We start from the raw sequence: 24,313 nt of genomic DNA, 5'->3' as shown, positions 1-24,313 counted from the left end.
AAAAAAGCAAATCATACAGTTACCAGAAATGCTCTGCCATCTCTGGCAAGCAACCAGGTTAACAGGGAAGCATCCCAGCAGGGACACAGGCCACTTGAAAAACACAGGTATACAACGTTGTCATTGCTAGAATGGCTTCCACCAGAAGGTCAACAGAAACATCTGTTAGTCTATTTAGTATGCTAAACAAACCACAAATTAAACTTTAGTCCGAGAAGCTGTTTTATCCAAGGCACTGGGAGGGAAGGGGGGAAAAAAAACCACCACCACCAAAAACACCAACCCTGACATACACTCAGGCCTTCAGTTTAGTCAAGGCCACAACACTTAACACCATTGAATTTTATGCTTTTACTGTTTTTAGACAATTACATTAAATTCTCTTAAAAATAACTGTTATAGGAACCAATACTATTAAGAACATCACCTAGGTTACCTGCAAGTGGCCACAGGTTTGGGAAGTACCACTCCAGCAGTATAAACAGCCTGAAAAATTCCTTCCAAGTTTACTCTTCTGGTTATTTCCCGAATCAGTACAGGTGCCACCCGTTTAGATCTCAGTTTCTTATGGACACACAAAAAATTGATTTCTACCATTTTCTTCACACTATAAGGACATTAAATAGTAGAAAAATTAAAGAGACTTACATATTGAAAGCTTCCATTTGTATAACTACCGTTTTCCATACTGTGAAAGAAGAATTTGAAGTAAAATAAACCGGCCTGTGACAAAGTACATCTGCAAAAAATACTCATCTATGATACTGCAAATGCAATGGCAAACTGTGCAATATGCAAGCTATGCCTAAGGGGTTTGCAACAGTCCTTTTCCAGAGCTCTATCAAGACTTAACTGATTGCTTTACTTTAGATGCAGAATGGCATCCAAACAATGCTATGTGGTGTCATAATGCTTTATGTTTGTCAGTGTATGAACACCTGGCCAAGAAGTCCAGCTGATCAACTACAAATGCTTTCCAGCAGGGTCAGAATATTGTATGGCATTATCTGTATCATCCATCACTAAGAAAATTCCTTAAATAGATATTAATGTTCTTCACCTCCTTCTCTTTTTTTAAGTTCTATATAGCAATGGATACCAGTTTAAGATTTGTTTTGTGGCATTACTCTTTTACAAATAAAAAAGTAATGGTGCTTTTTACCTGTCATAAATACGAATATTTGCAGGGATGGCACTTATGAATCCTACCAGTTTTTTGTTTGAAGACACTCTAACCCCACAGTGCCATTGCGGTAACCAGCCCGGAGGACGTAATGCCCTAGAATTGATGACAGAAATAATTACAAATTACTGCCTAAGAAGATGTAATAAAAACACTCTTCATTACACTCCAGCCAGAACAGAATGTGGAACTTGCTACTCACCACAGAAGAAATTCAGGTGAATAATCAAACCTAAACATGTTATCATCATCTTCTACGTAATTCTCATTTAATAGTGTGTATAATTCCTTCAGCTGAAAATACATACAGAAAAATCCAAAGACTTATCCACATATCAGTCAGAATAAACTTGAATTATTTGAGATACATACAAAAATTGTTCTACTTACAACTTCAGCATTGCTAAGATCCAGTGTGTCCCACATAAAACCTTGTGGCAAAGAATATGGCTCTAGGCGGACATTGTCCTTATCTGGTTCAATTGCACCATGTGAAGTTATAACTTCATCTTTTGAGGGAGGAGGAGGAAAAAAAAAAAGCCAAAAAACCATTACATTGCTAGCTTTCCTGATAGTTATGTAAACTGCATTTAATTCACATCATGTATTTTCTCATAATTATGTGAGTGGAACAAGACGCTTTAAAAAATGCTGAAAAAATAAACTAGTATTATTAGTTTATGCTACTTCTCATTCTCACAGACCACATTCAGACTTATGACTGTCTCATCATAATATTTATAGATATTCACAGAACCACTCTACCTCAACTGATATCCTGTATTTCATAACACAGGACAGCAACTTATAAGCACAAGCACAGCATTTAGCCAGCCATGAGATCCACAGCCTCATCATGAGAAACATGCACTCACAGCTAACAAGCTATGGCTCAGATCCTGTTTACCACTGACTTGAACAGACCTGAACAGGATTACTCAGGAGCAGTGACATAGCAAAGCCAGGGCATTTAAGAGATACTGGTGGTATGTGAAATGTGTTCCTAAAATCCCACTTGAAGGCATGCTTTCTTCGCCCTCTACTTTACAGCTCCAGTCCTCAGTGTACACTTACAAACTGCAGCTGTTCCTCTTCTAAGGAGCAGCACCTACTAAATCATAGAATCATTTAGATTGGAAGACTTTTAAGATCAGTACAATCACTAGCCTTACACTGCCAAGCCCACCACTAAACCATATTCCTAAGCATCATATCTATGTATCTTTTCAATACCTCCAGGGATGGTGACTCCACTACTTCCCTGGGGAGCCTCTTCCAATTCTCAACCATCCTTCAGTGAACAGATTTTTCCTAAGATCCCATCTAAATCTCCTCTGGCACAACCTGAGGCCGTTTTCTCTTGTCCTTTCTCCTGTTAGCTGCCAGAGGAGGCTGACTCCCACCTCACCACAACGTCCTTTCAGGTAGCTGTACAGAGATAATGACTCCCCTGAGCCTCCTTTTCTCCTAAAAGGCTAAACAACCCCAGCTCCATCAGCCACTCCTCATCAATCTTGTGTTCCAGAACCTTCACCTTTTGTTGCCCTTCTCTGGATTCAGTCCAGGACCTCAATGTCTTTCTTGTAGCATTGCCCTTTAAGTCAGTAACCAGGTAACATTGTAAGCGCTTTGGACCTTCTGGTTTTCTCCCTGCATAACCTCAGCATCCTTGCAGTCCTCATGAGTTGCCTGCTGGTCCTTCAATAGCCATAAACTCTCATTTTCTTTCCTGAATTCCTCTGGTGGTGCATCTTCCCATCCATCCTCGGGCCTGCTCTATGATCTCAGGAGTTCCCGATAAGCCTTGACCAAACCAGTTGGGCAGGGAAATGTCCCTTGATGGTAACAGGAGCTGCTGCACAGTAAAGGTGGGAGCGACACTGACTGCATCAGGATCATCATTTGCCTGAACAAGGTGGGGAACAATGGATAATCAGTTATTTCCTAATAATCTGCTATTTCCTGACAGCCTTGGAACACCATTTGCCTGAACTGTAGCCCAAGTGAAATGTTACTGGATGGGGTTTTTTGGCTTTTTTTTTTCAAAAAGCAGTTACCAATGTGGGTTATGGACATGATGGAAACTTACTGATGGCTAAAGCAAATCATCTTGCAATCCTATGAAGAGTGGTCCTAAGTGAGGCCCTTTACAGTGCCCTGATTGCAGTGGGCTGCACCAGCTCTTCCCTCTGAGAGGGATGTCTCTTGGAGCAAACCCTCAAGTTTGTGATAGTCTAAAGACTTGTCGAGGATGAGGCCTATGCTGACACCCCCCACTCCTCAAGGCTCAACCCTTGCCTGCGGAGAAATGCAAGGGACTCGATGTATGTCACTTAAGAGGAATTTTTAACAGGCACCTTTGAACACATAAGCATGTAAACATCTCTGTGCCTGCATTCATGTTGTGAGTTGACTATAGTAGGAATGCCATTATCTAGAACCTATAATTAAGTCACTCTTATAATTGTAGTAAATCCTATTGAACCACTTCACAAATGTTGAATTAATGATTAAGTACTGCTAAACTCTCTTGTACCCTTATATTTTTGCACCCGGATCCTTGGCACCCTAACTCTACTGCATCCCCAGTTTCCATGTAAATCATTTTAACTTGTTGCTAATTCCATTTTCCTATGTGTGTTTCATCTATGTAGTAAGTAATACTACTGTTGAGTTGCACTTCCACAAACATATTAAAACCTACTTGTTGCCATTATCATTGATGGTGATTCTTTAGGTGGCCCAAACCACTCATTCACAACAGTTTGAGCCAAAGTTCTGCCAGGCTGGTCTCCTTCCCCATCGGCTCATCCTTTGGCACATGGGGACAACCTATTCCTACATCTTTTAAGTTTCTTTCTGAAAGCACTTCCAGTTCTCCTGGACATCTTTGCCCTTCAGGACTTCCCAAGGGACTCTGTCAACCAGTCTCCTAAACAGATCAAAGTCATCCCTCCAAAAGCCCAAGGTGGCAGTTCTGCTGACCCCCTCCTTACTTCTCTGACAATCAAAAATTCTATCATTTCATGATCACTGGGCCCAAGACGGCCTCCAACCAGGACACCACCCACAAGTTCTCACTTTTCATGAACAACAGGTCTAGGAGGGCACTGTCCCTAGGTGGCTCACTCACCAACTGTCAGGAAGTTCCGTTCCACACACTCCAGGAACCTCTAAACCGTCTCTCCTCAGCTGTACCGTATTTCCAGCAACCTAGTACATTGAAGTCCCCATGAGAACAGCAGCTAGTGAACTGTGAGACTTCTGCCAGATGTTTAAAGAATATTTCACCTGCCTCTTCATCCTGGTTGGGAGGTCTAGAACTGACTCACACCATGGTATCTGTCCTGTTGGCCTTCCCCCTGATTCTTACCCATAAACACTCAACCGTATAGTCACCATCATCAAACCACACAGTGAAATGGTCCTTTGAGTGAATTTTTCCAAATGATGCTTAGTCCTGACTAATAGTTATGGCCTGCCATGCTGTTTGGAAGGTCATAATTATTAGCATCTTTAAGCAAACTCTGAAAAGAACCAACAGCCCAGATATTACTGCCACTATGTGGCAGGCTTGGCATAACTAAAGGACCTATTGCTAACAATTTTAACTTGAACGCAGGAGGATTCTGAAGTAAATTTAATGCAAAGATCCCAACAACATTTTCTTGAATTGACAGATCGTTTTTGCCACCTAAACACATAAAGTGTATCAACTAGCAATGACTTCCCAATCTGTTCACTCAGCAGATAAAGAAAAGCTGAAAAAAACATCTGCGGGATTAAGAAGAAATTCATAGACACTGTTGGACAAAACCTTGCTGACCAAATTCAACAAAGCATATTTCTACTGAACAACACTAACAAATAATTTTCTGAGCCACTCTATGGGCTTTTTTAGACTGGCAAGTGACAGACTCATCTCTATCTAAGTGATGTAAGATACATTTGATTAGCCTGAACTGAACTCCTGGAACTACTATGCAGACACCTGAACTAGTTCTGAAAAAGCTTGATTATAGAGCATTTTTTGATTTACACATCAACTTATTTTGGCTAGGATCTTCCTCCACTTATGCTGGATTGCTGTTGACATTACTACCATTACTTTTATTTGGATAGAATTTGTATACAGAAAAGCCATGCCAGGTCAATTCCATCCAATCTGGGTGAAAATACAGGGACTCTGCTCTGGACTTCACTATGCAAGAAAAGTCAGGAAGAAATGACATAATTGTGGGTTAAGCTATAGCCATGGATTAATGTGAAATGCTGCCTATGGAGAGAGAGCGAGCAGAGTGCTCCTGTGCTTTAGACTTTACCTTATTTCTGCTTATTCTATACCAATATCCAGGGCAATGGAGAGAAACTTGCAGGACAGAACAATGCCAGCTACTGTGCTGAGAATGTTTTACTTGTGGGGCCCCCAAGTTATGTTCACACTGAAAAGCTATAACTGCTTAAGTTGAAGATAATGAAAGTGAAAAAGAAGGTTCAGAAAGCAATGCAAAAAACACAAGATGGTCAGCAACTACTTTCTCCAACAACAAGAAGATTTACCAACCATGTTATCAGGGATCAGATCAATATAAAAAACAACTTGCCAAATTCATTACAAATTTAAAGGCAAGGAGAGATCACCTCATCATCTCACTTGGAATCAAGACCAGAAAACAGAATCTGAGAAAGCATGTCTTCAAGGTAGTGTATATTGTGGAGGAGAACATGAACACATAGCAGAGAAAGAGTCTGTGTATCAGACAAGTACCATTATCCATTTAAAGCTGTATGAAAACTGCAACCATAGGTAGGAGAGTCATGATTTCTGTGATAGCAAATCCATCTATTGAAAAAAATTTGAATGAACTATAAATAAACTATCAAAACAAACAAACAAAAAACTTTACTCTCTGTCACCACTTAAGAGTTCTTCTCCTAAAGTGGAAAAGATTTCTATGTTCTATTCAAGATTTCAGACCTAAAATATACAAAAGAATGTTATTTCAATAGCATTTCCCATTTTTACAGAGGTCATCAGAATGAGATTTATTATGAGATTTATTAACACTGTATCTTGTTGCATATTATCTGTGGGGAACATAAGCACTTCCCTAGAAAACATCAAGAATTCCACATAAATGACACAAAAGACTAAGGATCCCTACCACACACAGTCCAACTTTATACCCATTTTAGAGAACATGTCACAGAGCTGGCACACATTTCTTTAGTGATCATAAGACAGATCTTTCACACAGATCCAGTTAAACTTACTAAGTTTAGGTACAGGTTGCGTATCCCAAAACTGGTATTTACGTTTGGTAGCCTCATCAATATTCTTTGCTGGGCCTTGGCATGCAGAGAGCAGCTCCATCGCTCTCTGGATGTCTTGAAGCTTCTGCATTGGAATGGCTGGATTCTGCACACACAGACAAATAGAACAGGAAGCTTATTGAGCACATCTACCTTGTGAATAGTTGTACAAACGTTCATCTCTTTTACTGTTACCTATTCTTACATGCACTTTTCTCATCATGGTTAGTTTCGGTACAACGTTTGTAGACAGGAGGGTGGAAAAAAGTTAGGTGGGCAACAGGCAAGCAACTTCACAAAATAATTAACAGTTTTGAGTAGCATTTTCATTTAACCAAGAAACATCAACATTTTTAACACAAATATAGCAGCATTAAGGCAGAATACTGTATTGCAATAACAAATGCTTCTTATATTCCCTATTCCCCTGGTAAAATACAACAAAATACCAAAAAAAAGAGTCGGTTTAGGTATTTAACAATAAAGATACCATTGGTACACGTGGAGTTGTTTCAAGTTGCACTTTACACATACAGTATAAATATTTAAATTCTCTCTGGTTAAGTAGTACCTGAAGGTGCACTGATGTGCTACAAATACCTGGTTTTTAACCTTAGTTATACTGCCTTGTATTTGCTTGGAATTATTAGAGCAGATAATCCCTTTCTGCATCATACATGGAGGCATTAACCATCTTGCTGCTAATGTCAACTGTGCCAACACTGACAACTAAAGACAATTTTAACTGAAGCAGACAAACATAAAATAAACCCACCTTCCACTTAGAAGTTGAAAAATCTTTATAGAAAAGTTATTTTAAAAGCATAAACCCAAGTGTTTCTACATTGAGCTGTTAAACCCTCACTTTTGATCACTCTGAGTAAATGTAACAGAAATAAGAATTTTTCCTGCAAAGGACAGTACAGAGGAATAATGGTAACAGACCTCTGAATCTAAAGGGATTTTTCCCTCTCTCTTTTTAAATCTGTTTGTTTTGTTATCTTCCTAATGGTAAGTCCTGTTCTGAGGCATACCAACAGCATGCTTGTGCTCAGGTTTCCCTAGACTGCAGTGCAATAATCCATCTGAAAGAATAGTCTCAAATGCACTGGAAAATTTTAAGCAATTCTGCATAGAGATTTCAAGCCAGACTTTTTTTTTTACTGAAGAGCAATGGATTACTATTTCCATATTTCACTTTCTTTCTAGGACTCATGTGTTGAAAAACCACCATAAAATAAATGTAATAATGATGATAAAGCTTAATTTGGGTGATCAGCCTCTGGTATCCTCAATCGCAAAAGGAGTAAAACTCTGTGCCTGGAGCTCAAGCAGCCCATCATTTACTGTTTATAATAAACACTTTTATTATCTAAATTAATGAAAAAAAATGCCTAATATTTAAGTATTGCAAATTTCACCTGTAACTGTGCCTTAAACACCTGTCAACCAAGTAACTGTGAATTAACATATTTACACACTTTAGAGCTACACTGTTCCAGCCTAAAAAGCCTATCTTATTTCTAGATCGGGATAACAGAGACATAAATTACTAATGCCATTAGATAAATTCAGAAATCTCATCATGAGAGAACATAATGAAATCACACATAAATGTTTTAAAGTCTCTAATATGTCTTCTACATTAAAAAAGCAGAAAATCTAAAAAAAAAGGTCCTAAGAAGGTCTTACGAGCAAAATAGTAAAGTAAGAAGTTAATGTTCTACTAAACAGACCATGGCTAGGACATACGGAGGAATCCCCTTTAATTTCAAAACATTCAGAGATTGGCCTGACTAAGAAGTTTACTTTCAACACTTTCTGTTTTCCTTTAATATAATGCAAGGAAAACCTACACAGAACTTCATATAAATTAGAAAAACAAAAACCAGCTCTTTTGTTTAATTTCAATTTAGGGCAAATATCTCTTCACAGCACAAGATGGCCCTGTTGTGCAATGGGGCTGAGGTACGATATGGTATTTTTGTCTCAGTTTTGTTGATGACCTCAGGCCTTTGATGTTCCTGTGCACTGTAGCAGTCTGTGAGACTCCCATTAACCACAGCAGGAGAAAAAGTTAGGGACTGTTGAGCAAACTAATTGTGCACAGGTCCCTGAAAACAGACCAAATGCATGTGAGGGTGCTGAGGGAACCGGCTGATGTTAGTGCAACTAACATCTATTAAGTTTAAAATAGCAACTAGTGGAAGTTTCCTATAAATGGATAAAAGGAAATGTCACACCCATTTTCAAGAATGCAAGGGAGAGGATTTTGAGGACTCAGGGGTCAATACTGTTTAATGATCTGGACTTGACAAACAGCACTTTCTCTGCAAGTGCACAGATGATACCTAGTTGGGAAGAATGGCTGATATGCTGGACCACAGAGCAGCTATTCAAAGCTACTTTGACAAGCTGGAAACAGAAACTTAATCAGTTTGACAAAGGCAAATGAAAAGTCCTCCATCTGGGTTAGAAAAAGACCATGCAAAGGCAGAGGCCCGCATGGACTGGCTAGAAGGCAGCTTTGCAGAAAAGAACTTGGAGGTCCTGGTAGGCAGAGGGCTGAACATGAGCCAGCAGACTGCTGGCCAGCAACAGACAGCTGCATACTCAGTAGTACCAGTAAGACTGGCCAGGAAGTCTTCCCCTTTATCCAGCACCCCTGAGGTCACATCTGACAGTCTGGGGTTCTCCATCACAAGGAGAACATTGACAGAGTGTTGCAGGTTCACTGGAGGGCACCAAGATAAATGGGGGACTGAAGCACATCACACACAAAGAGAAGATGAGAGACCTTGGTTTGTTCAGCCTTAAGAAGAGGAGGTTGGGGGAGTAGGAGAAATCTTATTACTGTCTAATGGGAGGGTATAAACAAGGCTGAACCAAATCTTTTCAGACGAGCACAATGATGGCACAAGAAACAAAGGAGACAAGTTGCAAACCAGTAAAATCCATTTAGATATAAGGAATTACTATTTTTTTAACCAAAACTGTAGTCAAACACTGGAATAAGTTACAGACAAAGATTGTGGAGTCTCCATCCTTGGAGACCACACAACCTTATCTAGGCCTGAGCAAACTGGTCTAGCTGGATCTGCTCTAAGCAGGAAGTTGGTCAAAAAACCTTCAGATGTCCCTTCCAATCTGTTATTCTGTAGCTAGATTGTGTAGGCCACTAGGGACTACAATAATGACTGATAATATTGCAGATATGGCAAACTTTCTTTGTGGCAGTGTGGATAGTCTACATCACTGGAACTTGACACAGGGAGAGATGGAAGTCTTGTGAGATGGGCAGTGAAGTGTCCTCAAGGTCACAGTAAGGATACAATGGTAACAAGCATTTATTGCTATGATTACACTCACACCAGCGTTCAGAAGGATTACTATCACTACTATCACATATAAGGAAGGCAGAAGCCAAGGAGACTCACTCTTCTGCTTTACGCATCTCCAGACTGGTACCTGCGTTTACAAACACATGTGACCTCAAAATCCTTTTTCAAAATCATTTTCAATGAGTTCAGGGGCCCCACTGAGTTCTACCTTATGATCCTGCATATATTCTCTTAAAGGTAAGGTGTACAGTGTCATTCTCCTCTGAAATATGCTCTTTTCAACCAAGAGCAAGCAAATGCTAAAAGCCTGTTACCTACAATAAATTTTACACAGCACAAGGAATACAAAATCCAAATATTACTTGAGTGGCAGACAAAATAAATGTATTTTTCTACACTGATCCAGATCAGCAGTCTAAGATGCTTTAAAAAAATCTAAAACAGAATAGTTGTCTAAGATAGACCCGCAAAACAGCAGAGAAGGCAAAATAACTCCCCAGTCAATGCTGATGCATTTGTGGCTAGAGGAAAGTAGAAGCCATAAAAGAAGAGTAAAGTGGTTTAGCTGCCCAGAGCTTGAAAGAAAGACTTATATAAGATTTTTTTTCTTATGCCAATAAAATAGAAAATTTTATAACATTGCTAACAGACTGACTAAACTTCTTGTGTCAGTAAAATAATCATGAACAGTGGCACTCCAAGTATACAACTTAGAACAAGGATAGGCTTCCACATTTGCTCAACACATCACATCAGAGAAATGGTGTGCAAGACTACAAGGTGCAGGACTAAAATGTTGCACATGAAAACAAAAAAACATGAAGCAGCTTCCTCAATTAGATGCAACATATGGAACACTAAGCTTGGTCAGCAGAAAATCAAGGAACTCACAGGATACCACAGCAATTAACTATGCCTTTATGTTAACATGAAAATTTACCTCATGCCAGTTGTAAGAGAGTGAAGTTCCTTGCATTTGCAGTCTTCCTGTATTACCAGTTCATGACACGTGTTTTACAGAAAGGCAGTATCAAAAACATGTGGCAAAGAAGTATTCAAGATCTCTCTACATATTATAAAGTGTCCCCTGTGCCAAATGTGCCCATTCAAAGCAATCAGGGTAACACAGAGAAGATCTAAAGGGACAACACAAAAATCTATCACTATGCTAATGAGCCAGAACACAACTTTTTTCCCCTAAAATTAGTTGGTAGCCCCAATGTACTTGACAAATCTTACAGGACGAAGATTACTGTTGGTACAATGGTGTAAAATTCTCCGCAGTAATCTGATAAAGCAAATATAACTACCTCAATACGCTCAGTGGTCCATAAACTTGAGTTTTACAAACTTTAGTTCTCAGAGTCAGATTTCTCCTGAGACAAAAGCTGTATGCTAAAAAGCCACCACATCATGTTATTCACTGCTCATTCAGAACATGATAGACAAAAGCACACACACAATGCTATTTTATCATAAAATCCACAAGGACTGTACGTTCCCTCAAGTAATTCTGCATTCTTAATTATAGTGGAGGCCTTTCCAAGCAAAAAGTTTCTTCAGCCTGTATCTTCATGTTTGAGATTACTGCATTGCTGCTTGCTTGCCCCAAAGAGACTCTGCTTATCACAGCAGGCCCACCTTCCCTCCTGCTGCTGCTGCTGAGAGAGCTTTATGCTGCACAAGTGACCGAAACTGCACTAAGCCAAGTTAGATGGTGGCTAAAAACTAAAGGCCATTCATCAAATACAGAATCTATTTAAAAGCATTACCACCGTAGATTATGATTCCGTGCAACGAGGCTGTCACTAGCCCGAGTTCTAACTGCTCAAAGAGAAAGACAAAACAACTCCTCCCCTGCCTTTCTCACAGTACACCACCGTGATGGTGACGACAGCTCTGAAAACACCAGGTCCTGCCTTGCTTCTGTCTGATCAGGACAGGAACCATTTGCTTAATTTTCACACACTAAGGCAGAACTACCAACTTGCTTTTATAACAAGTGACACGCAAATTAAAATTAAATTAGAAAGCAAGCACAAATTAAAACAGAACCAGGCTCTCACTTTTGAAGGCTGTTGAATTTTAATCTCCTGGGAGTCAGATGCAGAATCTGATTTGGTGCCTCCAGAATTTGGTTTCTCCTTTTTTCTCTTCTGCTTCTTTTTCTTCTTCTTCGCTCCCAAATCCCCTCCAGGACTTCTGCCAGAGATTCAAAGAATGTGCAATGAGAAAAATCAATACCACTGAGTCTAAAATTTTTAAAAAGTTAAATATGGAAAACCCAGCAATTTGATATGAAAAAATCTAACAGTAGTTTGAACGTGAAAAAAAGGCAGCGGAAAGAAAGGGAGACAGGGGGAAGCTGAGAGCATTGATGAAAAACTTCCTTCAAGTGCTGTCTAATTTGTTTTATACTCTGACACCAGCACAACCAGGCATTTTGACATACTCATGTCAAATTGGGACACTACATAGGAGCCAGTGCTCTTCTCCAGACCATTACCCAGCACAAACACAAAACAATCAAATTCAACAGTTTGAGGAACACAGTAAAGTGTGGGAACTGAGGAAAGTAACCTCCTTGGAAACTCAGTAACTACTAGTGGCCCAATACTTTTTCCCCCTTCATGCTCAACCATCAGGCACATCTGAATCTGAGAAGAATCCAGATGAAAACATTCTGTTTTCAGGAAATTTTGTTTGTAACTTGTCGCGGGTTGGGTTTGTAACCGGGCGGAAACACCAATTTAGTGTAGTGGTTTGGTCTAAAATACTCATTACTGTTTATCTTCTGTGAGATAAGAATTAGGAGAAATGCAAAGCAGGCACCAACTTGAATGAATATAAAGAAGTTTATTAACAGACCTAAAAGAAGAAAAGAAAAAAAAATTATACCACCTTTAGAACTCTCCTCCTCCCCCCACCTTCCTCCCTTCTCCCACTGACAATGTAAAGACAACCCTTAAGATGTTCAGTCTGTTTACCACTTCCATAATAACCTTGTTCAGTCCATTTAGAAAGAGAAGTCTCTTTTTGCTCGTGCTATGAAAACAGTATCACACCGAGACAGCCACCCACTTCCAAATATTGTTCAGTCCATTTAGGAAGAGGAGTCTCTCTGCTTGCGATGTGAGTCCCTTCCCCCGACTTGCAGCTTTTCCCGCAACTGCTTTCGAGGGTCCACTCTTGAAGTTTTTCGGGGTACAATTTTAAGGTTGAGCTGTTCAGAAAAAAACAGAGGCCCTTCTCCTTCCCTGGGAGCAAAGGGTCATCTTCATCTTTGAGACTATCACTGGAAGCATCTCTAGGAATTGAGGTTTTTCTCCTTTCCTCTTTGGAGCAAAAGTCCTCATCTGGTTCATCTGGTTCATCTCTCTCTGTCCAAACTTCTCATGAAATTACAGCTGCGTCAGCATCTGCCTATCTCAGCGCAGGTGCTTCTGCTTATGAGTTGAACACTCCACCCCCCATATCTTCATGAAATTACAACAGGATACTCTGATATATCATAGCTTCACAACAGACTTTCAGCTTTAAGCATCTCCTCTCTCTCTTCCCTCAGGTTTTCAGCTCTTCACAGCAATAAAAGGGTTAATCTCACCTCGGCCTTGCAGCTGGAATGTGGCTTATCGCTGTTGGTCACTGACCTCTGCCGGACAGAGGTGCCGCTTTGCTGAATCTCGGCCGCAGTGGAGGGGGGGGATTCCGAGCCGCTCCGGCTGCCCACGGCAAGGCAGTGGGGGGGGGTTCCACAGCTGGAACAGGCCCATGGCTCCAGGCTGGCCGTGGCCCGGCCCGGCCTGGCCCAAGCAGGGCCTGGCCGGGCCTGCTGGCCCCTGCACGGGGCCTGCAGCCACCTGTGCCAGCGCCGGAAACGAGAGAGCTTGGGGGGGGAGTTTGTCTATTCTTAAGTGTGTATCACAGAGGCGGTCACAACTTTAAGTGGCTTAAAGAATTGTCCATATTCAAACTGGCCAGCTGATAGGTTCTATCAGGTCCCAGAGGAAGCTGTAAGCACCCCTTAGCAAGGATATCCCTTCCGGGACTATGCTTGCTAACCTATGACAAACTTAAGCGGCAATGAAAGTCTTGCTGAAATCCCAATAAGAGACAACATAAAACTAATCAAATATTTGGGCTTTGAAACAATAAGCACAAAGGGGTTAACTTTAATTAAAAACCCCCAACAACAAAGTAAACATTGCACTTGCAGATTCTGATATATTTTTACTATTGATAATATAAGTTCTTTCTTCTTAAAGGAGATTTAACAAATAATTGAGATATAGAAACAAGATTAGATGAGAATTTGCAAAGTGTGGGTGGGATGTATTGGCAACTCTCAGACAGAAGAAAAATACGGAGGCAATGAGTCAGTTAACACTAAATTGTATTCAAGAGGCTAATCCCTCAGCAAAACCATATGCAAATAATGGAACTGAAGACAGATATCTAGAGTTTGGAGGGCTTGGGTGTTCTTTACTGGAAAAGAAAAAAGTCAGTGCAACAAACAATTGTTTCTTTTAATCCTGGAGGGGGAAAACCCCCAGTCATCATACTTACAAACAAAAAGAAGGAAAACTCAGAAGAACATAACTAAAGTTATTAAGATCAACACATTTGCAAGGAACATATTATTTGCTGTAATGTGCTCACTTTCAAGATTATGATGACAAGTCTTAGCATCTATACCTTGTCTGAGCTGATGTTGTCAAGAAAACACCCTCCCTCCAGTTGGGAGGCCCAAAGTCTGCTATTAACCAAACAATGCAACTAAGCAAAGACTGATTTTTGTGAGATCATTACTGGACTTTAGAATAGTCTGTAGGGAAAGATCAATCTCAAGAAGCCCTTAACATTCAAAGTTACACTGGGTTACGCTCCCAGAAAGAGAAAGTTGTAAATGTCACAGCCTCTAGAACAAGACCAAGTTCTTACTCAATGGACAGCAGTAGAGAGACCAAACACACTGGAGAGATAATAGAGTTTGATTTACTAGAAGGCTGGAGAAACAAAACATGGACTTGAGTGACACAGGGAGAAAACCGTTTGTTGCAGAATAAGCATACTGCCTTATCACCTACATGATCCACAATGAATCACAATTTCATTGAATCACAGCACTTAGGTTGGAAAATACCTTTAAGATCATTGAGCCCACCATTAACCCAAGTTGACCTCCAAACCATACCCCTCAGTGCCACATCTACACATGTATTTTCAATACCCCCAAGGACGGTGTCTCAGCCACTTCCCTGGGGAGCCTTTACCAATGTTCAACAACCCCTTCAGTGAAGATATTTTTCATCATATTCCATCTAAATCTCCCCTGGTGCAAGTTGAAGCCATTTTCTCCTGTCCTGTCATTTTTACCTGGGAGAAGAGGCTGACCCTCACCCAGCTACAACCTCCTTTCAGGTAGTTGTAGAGAGCAGTGAGGCCCCCCTGAACCTCCTTTTTTCCAGGTTAAACCACCCCAGTTCCCTCAGCCACTCCTCACAGGGCTTACTCTTCAGCCCCTTCACCAGCCTTGCAACCCTTCTCTGGACATGCTCCAGCACCAGTTTTGAGGGCAGTGAAAGGGTCAAAACTGAACCCAGGATATACCAGTCCAAGTACAAGAGTACGATCACTGTCCTGGTCCTGCTGGCCACACTCTGTCTCCTACACGCCAGGATGCCATTGGCCTTCTTGGCCACCTGGGCACAGTACTGACTCTCCAATTAAGATAATAAAATTTACATCTATCTGAAGGCCTGTATACCAAGCCGACATTTTGCACAGAATTTAAACCCAGAACAGACCCAAAAGCCTGGCAAGAGGTTATAAATACAAAAGAGTAAAACCACACACATGTATACAAGACCTAGGACTTCACCACCTCTATCTGGCAAAATTGAGATAAAAATATTAGGGAAAGTGATTTCATCTTTGCTCAGTTCATTTAATGAGGTATTTTTTTACTTTCTGCAACTGTCCACAAACTTGTCTTTCCCTCTAACACCTCACATAAAACAAACAAATGATGCCACCATGTCCCTGAACTGGTTCCCAAGGGCTTCTGTGTTGAACACCAGGCTATTCAGAGTTTCAGCAAACCCCGTTCCTGAACAGACACCCTCAGCAGGCACTCAGTCCCGAGCTGCACCAGTGCAGTTCACTTGTCTTCTTGTCTTTCAGGAGGATCTGGCATCACAGACACCACAGGGCAATTTTGCTCACTAGGATTACCTGAGGGTCAATGTTTACTTAGTTTGGTGAAATAATGAACAATTGTACTAAGAAAAATGTTTGGCAGCTATGGAGAAAAATCAGCTTTGCCAAGCTTTACTAATGTTATCCCCAGTCAAACCATACTTTTACCAGGACAATCTTAGTTTGTTCTTTGACCAATTCAAGACCTTTTTCATATAGAAATGCATATTCTTCAGCTGGGAAAGAAGGAAGACAGAAGTAAATTGCTGTAAAATCTATGTAGTGTTTAAAACTACACTACTCAGTTTTTAATTTTTTTTTTTTTTAATCTTCCAAAATCCCAGTCCTTAGTTTATGACCTTCAGGTTTAAATCTTTCACACTGGCTGTTGCAAAATAAATACCGGTATCTTTTTCTGACAGGTGATCCAAGGATCATTCCGAGCAGTTATTTATGCACAGTCTCCTGCTTGGGTCAGTTTATTTTTTACTGTTACAGTCCACACAATGTAAAAAGAGGATTTAAATAGAGTTCTACTCATCCTACTATTTAGGCACGCTTGCAACCCAGATATTTGGCAGCAGGCAGTGCACAGGAACTTCTACTCAGTAAACAGGTTTGTCCAACACAAGTTAGAACCAGAGATATCAAGCAAATTCGGGCAGAAGCAAAACCAAAACACCTCAGGATTTTTTGTCCTTTTCACACTCTGCTTTGAAAAGAACTGAAAGGCTCTAAAACTGGGAGTGAGAATGGCTTGGAAGGGAGGAACTTTGTTGCTCAACTTGTAGTAACTGCACTGGACTTGACAGCACAAAGGATATGCAAAGGTAACAAGATTAAAACCAAAGGTTCCTACTAAAAGCTTCTCTCTGACATTCTTACCTGCTGACTAAGATCTGAGTTCTCCTCTGTCTGGTCAAATACACCTATATGATGACACTCACACTTAGAAGCTGGGAGAAAAAGAAGTTTCCCATTTAAGAGTGAAATCTCTTTTTCCAAACTACCCTGCTAGTGTAAAGTGACACAACTCTGAGCACAGGTCCCACGTGGGAAGCAGAAAAACAATACAGAACTCAGGGTGCTGCCACGTCAAGTTGACAGGTCAGGAAGCACGACCTTTTCATGCATCACATTAACCTATGTGCCCCGGTCCAGCCTGCCACATAGACCACAGCAGAATATACCAAGAAAACCATTCAGTGTTAGACTTGGGGAAGATTTTGACTGTGTCAGTCTAGGAGACGTGCTTATACCACGAGAACTTTATTGACAGGAGGGCAAGTCTATACACAGAGGTTCAGCTATATATAAGTACAGGCACAGTCTAAGATATTTTTAACTGCACCTACAATGACAATTTTGTCAGTCTGATGAATAAGAAAAAGGTGAGGCCAGCATAAAGGTGACATGCAAATCAAAATTCAGTTGAGGCAAAAGAAGGGTCAAAAGACCTTATTCTGCCCCAGACAGACTTAACCTTGCCCCAGAAACAGGCTGTGGATAGGACTCCGAGATAGATACTTAGGCCTACAGTTTTATGATTTTGTCTGCAAGTCACAAATGCAAGCCCATGATCCCACCCACATACCTTTCCACTTATGTACACACATCTGGTGTTTTGCATAGATGTGGAAAAAAAACCCTTTTGCTTTTCCCTGCATGTGGTGGTGTTTTGGTTGGGTTGGGTTTTTTTAAACTGAAAAATGGGAATACTTACTGCATTTGGGGAGAAGTGCGAAAAAGGTGGAGAAACTTACTTTATGAGGCTCAGAGCAAATCTATGAAAAGCTGAGATGGAAAAATCAGGAGGAGCACAACAATTAACCTGTTCAAGTGGTCAAACTGTTTTGGCTCCCTTGGTTTGAGATTATCTTTCTCGCTAATTGTCATTTTAATTTCCTGTTTGAATACCAAATTTGGCTTTAGCAGAAACAGCCTTTTGTAATATCAACATCTGTTTTAAGTTACATGGAATGGTAATTTTAAGTTAGCGATTTCTCAAATTTAAAACCAAACATGTACTTCAGATGTTTATTTTTAAACTGCAATGGCCTGTGTGGGGTTCTTGCCTTCACAGTACTTCTCTCTCTGTGAGTAAGTGAGGCTGCAAAGCTACATTTCTGAAGATGTTACACAGATCTTTTTGATCACAAAAATCAGGTCTCATGTATATGGACAAAACCTCAAAAAATTTCAAAGCAGTATTATTTATACTGGGGCTGTCCTCGATTCATAAAGAAAATGGAGGTTTAGGTGCAAAAGGCTTTCTCATTGCTGTGTAAAACTACCACCACTCCAAGACAATACAGAAAGGTCCTGACCAGAAGGGTCCATGCCCTTCAAATTCCACTTACTAACAAACTACCATTACAAAGCATCTCTCTGCATGAAGATTTAATTTGAATACATTTCGATATTAAAAATGCAAGGTTTTTAGCAAGAAAACCTAGCAGCAATACCTTAAATGCTAACCCAAGCAGTATTCCCCAGATCTCCGTGTTTCCTCTGCCTCTCCCTTCAAGTCTGTACTCCAAGATGTAAAACTCACCTGCTAAAACCGAGCACTGCTTCCACTACCTAAAAAATATTTCTTTTTTAAATCCAAAAGTAGTATTCATTGTAAAGTTGGCCTTTTTAAACAATAATTACGGGGTATACTACTAAAACATTCAAAGCAAATAATTTGTGCGGGCTGGGGGAGTTGTTTAAAGGTCATACCTTTTTCTCATCTGTTTACTAAATGTTTTGTGCCCAAGGCCTTTCTGGCAATGAGCATAAGGAGCTATTTAGAATGAACTGAGACACCTTATAAGGCTGGGCTTAGCAGGGTGGATCCAGGTGCAACAAATACATTTTTTCTACAAACACACTAGAAAAGGTATTTTGTAAACCACACTTTATTACCCTACGGAACAAATACAGCATAATGCATCCAGCAGGAACAAACTACAGAATAGGAAAACAGTAATGAGTCACACAACATACATAATCCTGCATCTAAAAAACAGGAGCAGAATCAGAGGACAAAGACATTTATACAGTTGAGAGCTATAAAATGGTTATTTTCTGCTGCACTCATTCAATGCTCAAGCACATAAAAAACATGCAAATTAAAAGAAAACAACCCAACAACAAAAAAGTCATATATATATATAAAATACATGTTTTCATGTGGGCAATATTCTAAGGACCTATTTTCAAATGTCAAGAAACATCTTGAAAGTAACTTAATTTACATGGCACTCCAATAGAGACTGACACAAAATTTTCTGTCTCCTTCTAAAAAAGTGCAGGTTAAAATAGCATGAGATTAAATACTGATCTGCAGCAATAGACCATGCAGTATTTAGCAAGACAGTTGACAAAGTCACAGTCTCAAGTAGTTGGACTGCTCAGAAATTGCTTAAGTATATAAAACCTAATCTAAAAGCTCAAAGCAAACTTTAAAGCTACCTCAAGAATTAATATACAATGACAGGGAGAAAACGGGGAATAATTAATTAGGTTCCTATTTCTATGGGTTAATCTCCCAGATCAAGAGTAGATCTTGCATGCTCTACTGTGAGATTTTTCCTTTCCTTTGCTGGAATTTGTTTGAATATTTCAGCCTGCAGACAAAGAGCAGCAAACAAGATTTTTCAAAGATTACAGGAAAATAAAGTAATTCGAAAGTCAATATTAGACTTCATGCAGCAGATACTAACACTTAAGAAGCTTTTTCAGCTGGAATGATTTACCACTAATTTAACTAAACTTCGTATTACTTGAAAGCATTCACTTTCTTATTCAAAGATGAAATTTTGGAAATACTCATTAAAATACATTTGGGATATTCAACAAAAACAAGCTTTGGGGAGAAGACCATACAGGCTACAGCTGGTGTCCCTCGGAGCGCAGCTAGACCCGTGCTGGAGCAGAGCAGCAAACTGTGATTCAGAACACACCAAAGTGCAATTCTTTGTTCCCTGGCCGCTCCTTACATACACTCGGCTCGCTGTCACAGCAGCCCGAGCACAGCCACACGCAGTGCTACGCTGCAGAGGGCAGCTACAGCCCGGGCACGCACACAGACAAACAGGAGAGGAAACTGAAGTAGGAATACAATCCAAATGAATTCTGGACAGGCATCACCTAGCTATCAAACAATCCCAACTAGGATGCCAGGTCGTTCCTATGAAGAACAATAAATAAGTCTCTGCTCTCAGCGCTTTACTTTCACATATTTGGGAATCACCAGCTGTGACATATTTACTGAAACAAATGTAACAAAAGCTCCAAGATAATAAAACAATATTTTATCCGTTTTAATATCCCAGATTTATATTACTCTAATTATTTCTGATGCAATTATTTTAGTGTGCATGCCATTAACTCAATGACAGAGCATCAAGCATCAAAGTTTTCCCCTTTCCTGCCTTTTAGACAAGTCAGCCCTCCAAAGTCTCTCAGACTTCTCTTGCCATATTTATGATTCAACCAAATCCTAGGGGCAGGAGACAACAAACAGCGTACATCCTCAAACATCAAGCACCTACAGAAAGGCTCTCAAGCAGATCAATCACAAATTCACGAAGAAAATATTTGTGTAGCACTGTATAGATTAACCTAGTTCTATTTTAGGTTACTCCAGCCACTCCTAGCTGCGACAACAAAGCGCCTTCTCTGCAATCACGTTTCTAACCCCCCAAAAAAAGGAAAAAAAAAAAAGTAATTCTAAATGAAACAGACTTCTGAAACGCATCCCTCCCACTCCCCTGCCCCAAAAGCCCGCAGTGTAAGCCAGACCCTTGGCACCTCGTGCCCGGACGGAGCCACACCGCAGCCAGTCCAACACCGGTCGGGTGCCAGGGGCCGCAGCTATGCTGGCTGCCTCTCCCATCAGCTCCCCAGGCAACTGGAGACACCGCCTGATCCTCAGCGTGGGAAGATCTGAGACGCGAGATTAGCGGAGAAGGAACTACAACCAGACAACAGCGTCTGCCCCGGCTAATGCCGCGGTGAAACACGCGCTCTCCTCTCCGCAGCGTGTGGATCTGGAGGTACCATCTCTTTGCGGACAATGGGTGACGGTGAGGAGGAGTGTCTGCAGGACAGGCAGACACAGATGATGCCCGGACCGGACCCCGGCCGGGAGGGAGCGGGCGGTGGGTGTGGATGTGGATGTACGCGGGGCTGCCCGGTCAGCTGGAACCACCCGAAACCACCGGGGGGACAGGGAGGCACCTCCCCGCTACGGGGGGCTTCCTGACGGCCAAAAATACCCAGAAACACCTCCAAGCCCTAAAAGCGCCAACAACAAGGCAGGATTTACCCTCGCTTTTCCAGCACGATTTCAAGGCCGGCGTCCGGCGGGGAAGTGCCAGCCCCGCCGCCCCCTCACCTCGGGCCGGGGCCCGGCCTCTCGCCTCTCCCCTCACGGGCAGAAGGGCGCGGGGCTCCGGGCCGAGCGGCAGGGCCGTCCCACGCCCGCACGCTGCAGCGGGAGGCGGCCCGGGCTGGGGCCGCTCGGCCGCGGGCGGCCCGGCGCAGGCGCCGCGGATGAGCCGAGCCGGGCCCGGCCGGGCCGCGCAGGCCACTCGCCAGCGGGCAGGAGCGCCCGCCACACCAGCCCCGCCGAGGGACCGCGCCGGGCATCAGGGGAGCCCGGCCCGGGCACCTCCAGCCCGGCCTCTGCCGCGGCGGAGGACACGGAGCTGCCTTCCCGAGCCGTGCCCGTTCCCCCAGCGCGCCCCTACCCCTTGGCGTGCTCGGTCTCCTCCTCATTGTCGCCGTCTATGCCGCAGGTGTCCTGGTCATCCAGCTCCAGGCTCTGCTGGCTGGCCGCGGACTCGCTGTCCTCCGCCATCACGGGGGAAGGAGGGAGGGGAGGGGCGGGGGAGCCTGTGAAAGAACCGGGGCGCACGGGCAGACGCGGTCCGGAGCAGCTCCCTCTAGCTGCGGTCCTTCCCCGCGCTAAAGCCTGGGGACGAGGAGGCGGCGGCCGCTGGGGCTGCCCGGCCGCTCCCGCCACCCCGTGGGGACCGGGGCGGGGCCGTGTGGGGAGCGCTCCGCGCCCTGTCCTGCCCGGCCCTTCCCTGCCCTGCCCAGCCCCACACCCTCGGGCGGTGCTGCGCTGGGTCCGGCTCTGCACTGGCCCCTTCATGCCGACATCCACACCGCTTCCCCTCCGGCCGTCCATGGGCCCCGGGATCCCGTCCGTGGGCGCTGCCCCGCAGCCGCGGGAGCCCCAGCGCAGCCTCAGCGTGTCCGTCCCGCGGAGCCCTTTGGGCCGGGCCTGCAGCTGCCGGGCCTCGGCAGCATCGACGCGCGTTCTGCCGCTCCCCGTGTTTCCTTCTCACACCATAAACACTCGGACGCCCAAGTTATTTTCATACGTCTCCTTAGAGCTTCAGTAGGGACTCTAGGTTTGCTGCTAGATGTAGACAACATACCAGTTGCTTATGGCAACAAATTGGAAGAAAGGAAGAGAGAAATGCAAATAAATTACTTCAGATGTAGCCTTGCTGCTCCCACTACTGTTAGCCACCAAAGAACAGAGCAGTGTCTAGGGGACCCACCACACCACCATAAATCCCAGCTTTCTGCATCTTTCCCCATTCTACTTCTCCTTCCAGGTTCTGTCTTTCCCCTGTTTTCCATAACAGAGGCAGTCATGGGTCTGTCATGGCCACGCAAAACAATTCAGAGATGCTTTGGGCCACCTCAAATGTATGTATGACTAGAGGCCCAGATCCACAAATGGACTTTGCCATTGCTGTGTTTAACTTTCTCCCAGTTGACTCCCAGGGGAAACTCCAGGACTTAAAATGAAGCTCTATGAACAAAATTTGCTGCTGGTGGAAGCTGCTGAGGCCACCAGGGCAATTCCAGCATGGTGGCTGGTGGGCACTCACAGCACTTGCTGTTTTCCCAAAGCCTTTGGCATTTCTACAAGCTCCATGCTAGAAAACCTGGAGTTGAATGATAATGATTTGTACCTAGGAAAACAAATAAAGAGCAAAGTGTGTTAAGTATTTGAACTGTCAGGATCTCCAGGGTCATATCAAGCTTTCTGGATGAGAATCAGAATTTCTGAGTGCTTGGTTTGGCAGCACTGCCAATCACCACATTAAAACATAAGAATAGGGTGCATCAGTTGTAATTTCTCCTTATGTCCACTGCACCCTTGAAAGTAATTTAATGTGAGGAAGCTATTGCTTCTGCCCTATTTGATTTCAGGTGGTGATCTGGATTACTTTATTCCATTTTTGATTTAAGGTGGTGTCATATTATGCTCTAGCATATATTGCAGGTGACAAGTAAAAGATCTCACTGGCCAAGTAGAAGAAAGCTAAATGTCCTTCCAGCTGTCAAACTCTGAACCTCTCTCTACTGAGCACCAGCCTGGGGCTGCTCTGTGTCCCACTGCATTTGGTCCTTTAACAGCTTGAGTTGCCACAGGAACTTGTGATTCAAATGCATAAAATGGAGTCTGTAATTTACACTTGGCCAAGTATGACCTCTCAGGGTCAAGCTGTCACTGTAGTTCAGAGGGAAAATGTCTCTATCATGTCATTACAGTTTGAAATTACCTTTAGGAGTAAACCTTCATTCAGTTGTAATGAGAGGGAGAGAAAGAAAATCTCAAAACAAAGACACAATACCCAATTCTCAATAAGTTCTCAATAAGAAAAAGCAATTGTAAACAGTTGTCTCACAGTCTGGGGAGAACTTAATCCAGTGATTACGAATGATTTTTTTCCCCTCATAATAATGTGTAAGAGAAAGTGAAGAACAGTATGTCAATGACTAAACAGCTGTATTGAATCACCATGTTGAAGAAGCTGTAGATTTCACCATCTTCTGTCCTTTACCACAATTTTCCTCACTTCATTGAGACAAACAGAGCACAAGGAAGCCTGGATCCTGACTCTTCTTGCATTTCATATTATCAATTAAAGAGGCAATATGAATCCCAGCAAGTTACCCTGTTAGGCATTCTCCCTGGAAGGGGGAGTATAGCTGCAGAATGGCTGCTATTCTGTACGTCATAGCATATGCGAAGAATAACCTTAAGCATAGTGCAGTCGATATCCTGAGATTATTATCCAGGTTCGACTGTTGCAAGGCCAAATGACAGCATTGGATTGTGCTTTGCATTTCATGAAAATGCAACTTCTGCTTATACCACAAGTAGAGAAGTTCAGCAGAAGTTAGAGTTACCTACCTGTCCAGCACTGTGGATTTCTGAGGTAGCTTTGCATTTCTGAAATTACGAGACGTATTCCCAGAG

At 42.4% G+C, this 24,313-nt stretch overlaps 1 protein-coding gene across 1 annotated transcript in view; it reads right to left on the bottom strand.

Moving 5' to 3' along the window:
- NMT2 (N-myristoyltransferase 2) overlaps nucleotides 1–21,976 on the bottom strand; it is a 36,068-nt gene extending 14,092 nt beyond the window's left edge. The window contains exons 1-7 of the mRNA XM_069006744.1: nucleotides 21,777–21,976; nucleotides 11,904–12,039; nucleotides 6,458–6,602; nucleotides 1,574–1,692; nucleotides 1,386–1,477; nucleotides 1,163–1,279; nucleotides 437–607 (exon numbers count right to left, since the gene is read on the bottom strand). Coding sequence (XP_068862845.1) covers nucleotides 437–607; nucleotides 1,163–1,279; nucleotides 1,386–1,477; nucleotides 1,574–1,692; nucleotides 6,458–6,602; nucleotides 11,904–12,039; nucleotides 21,777–21,886 — 890 coding nt within the window. The 5' untranslated portion in view covers nucleotides 21,887–21,976. The remainder of the gene's footprint in view (nucleotides 1–436; nucleotides 608–1,162; nucleotides 1,280–1,385; nucleotides 1,478–1,573; nucleotides 1,693–6,457; nucleotides 6,603–11,903; nucleotides 12,040–21,776) is intronic.
- Between the last annotated feature and the right edge of the window lie 2,337 nt (nucleotides 21,977–24,313).

This window comes from Aphelocoma coerulescens, chromosome 2 (assembly GCF_041296385.1).
Source record: "Aphelocoma coerulescens isolate FSJ_1873_10779 chromosome 2, UR_Acoe_1.0, whole genome shotgun sequence".
Lineage (NCBI taxonomy): Eukaryota > Metazoa > Chordata > Aves > Passeriformes > Corvidae > Aphelocoma > Aphelocoma coerulescens.
Note: the sequence above shows the minus strand (reverse complement) of the source record. Positions and strands in the feature narration are given on the sequence as shown.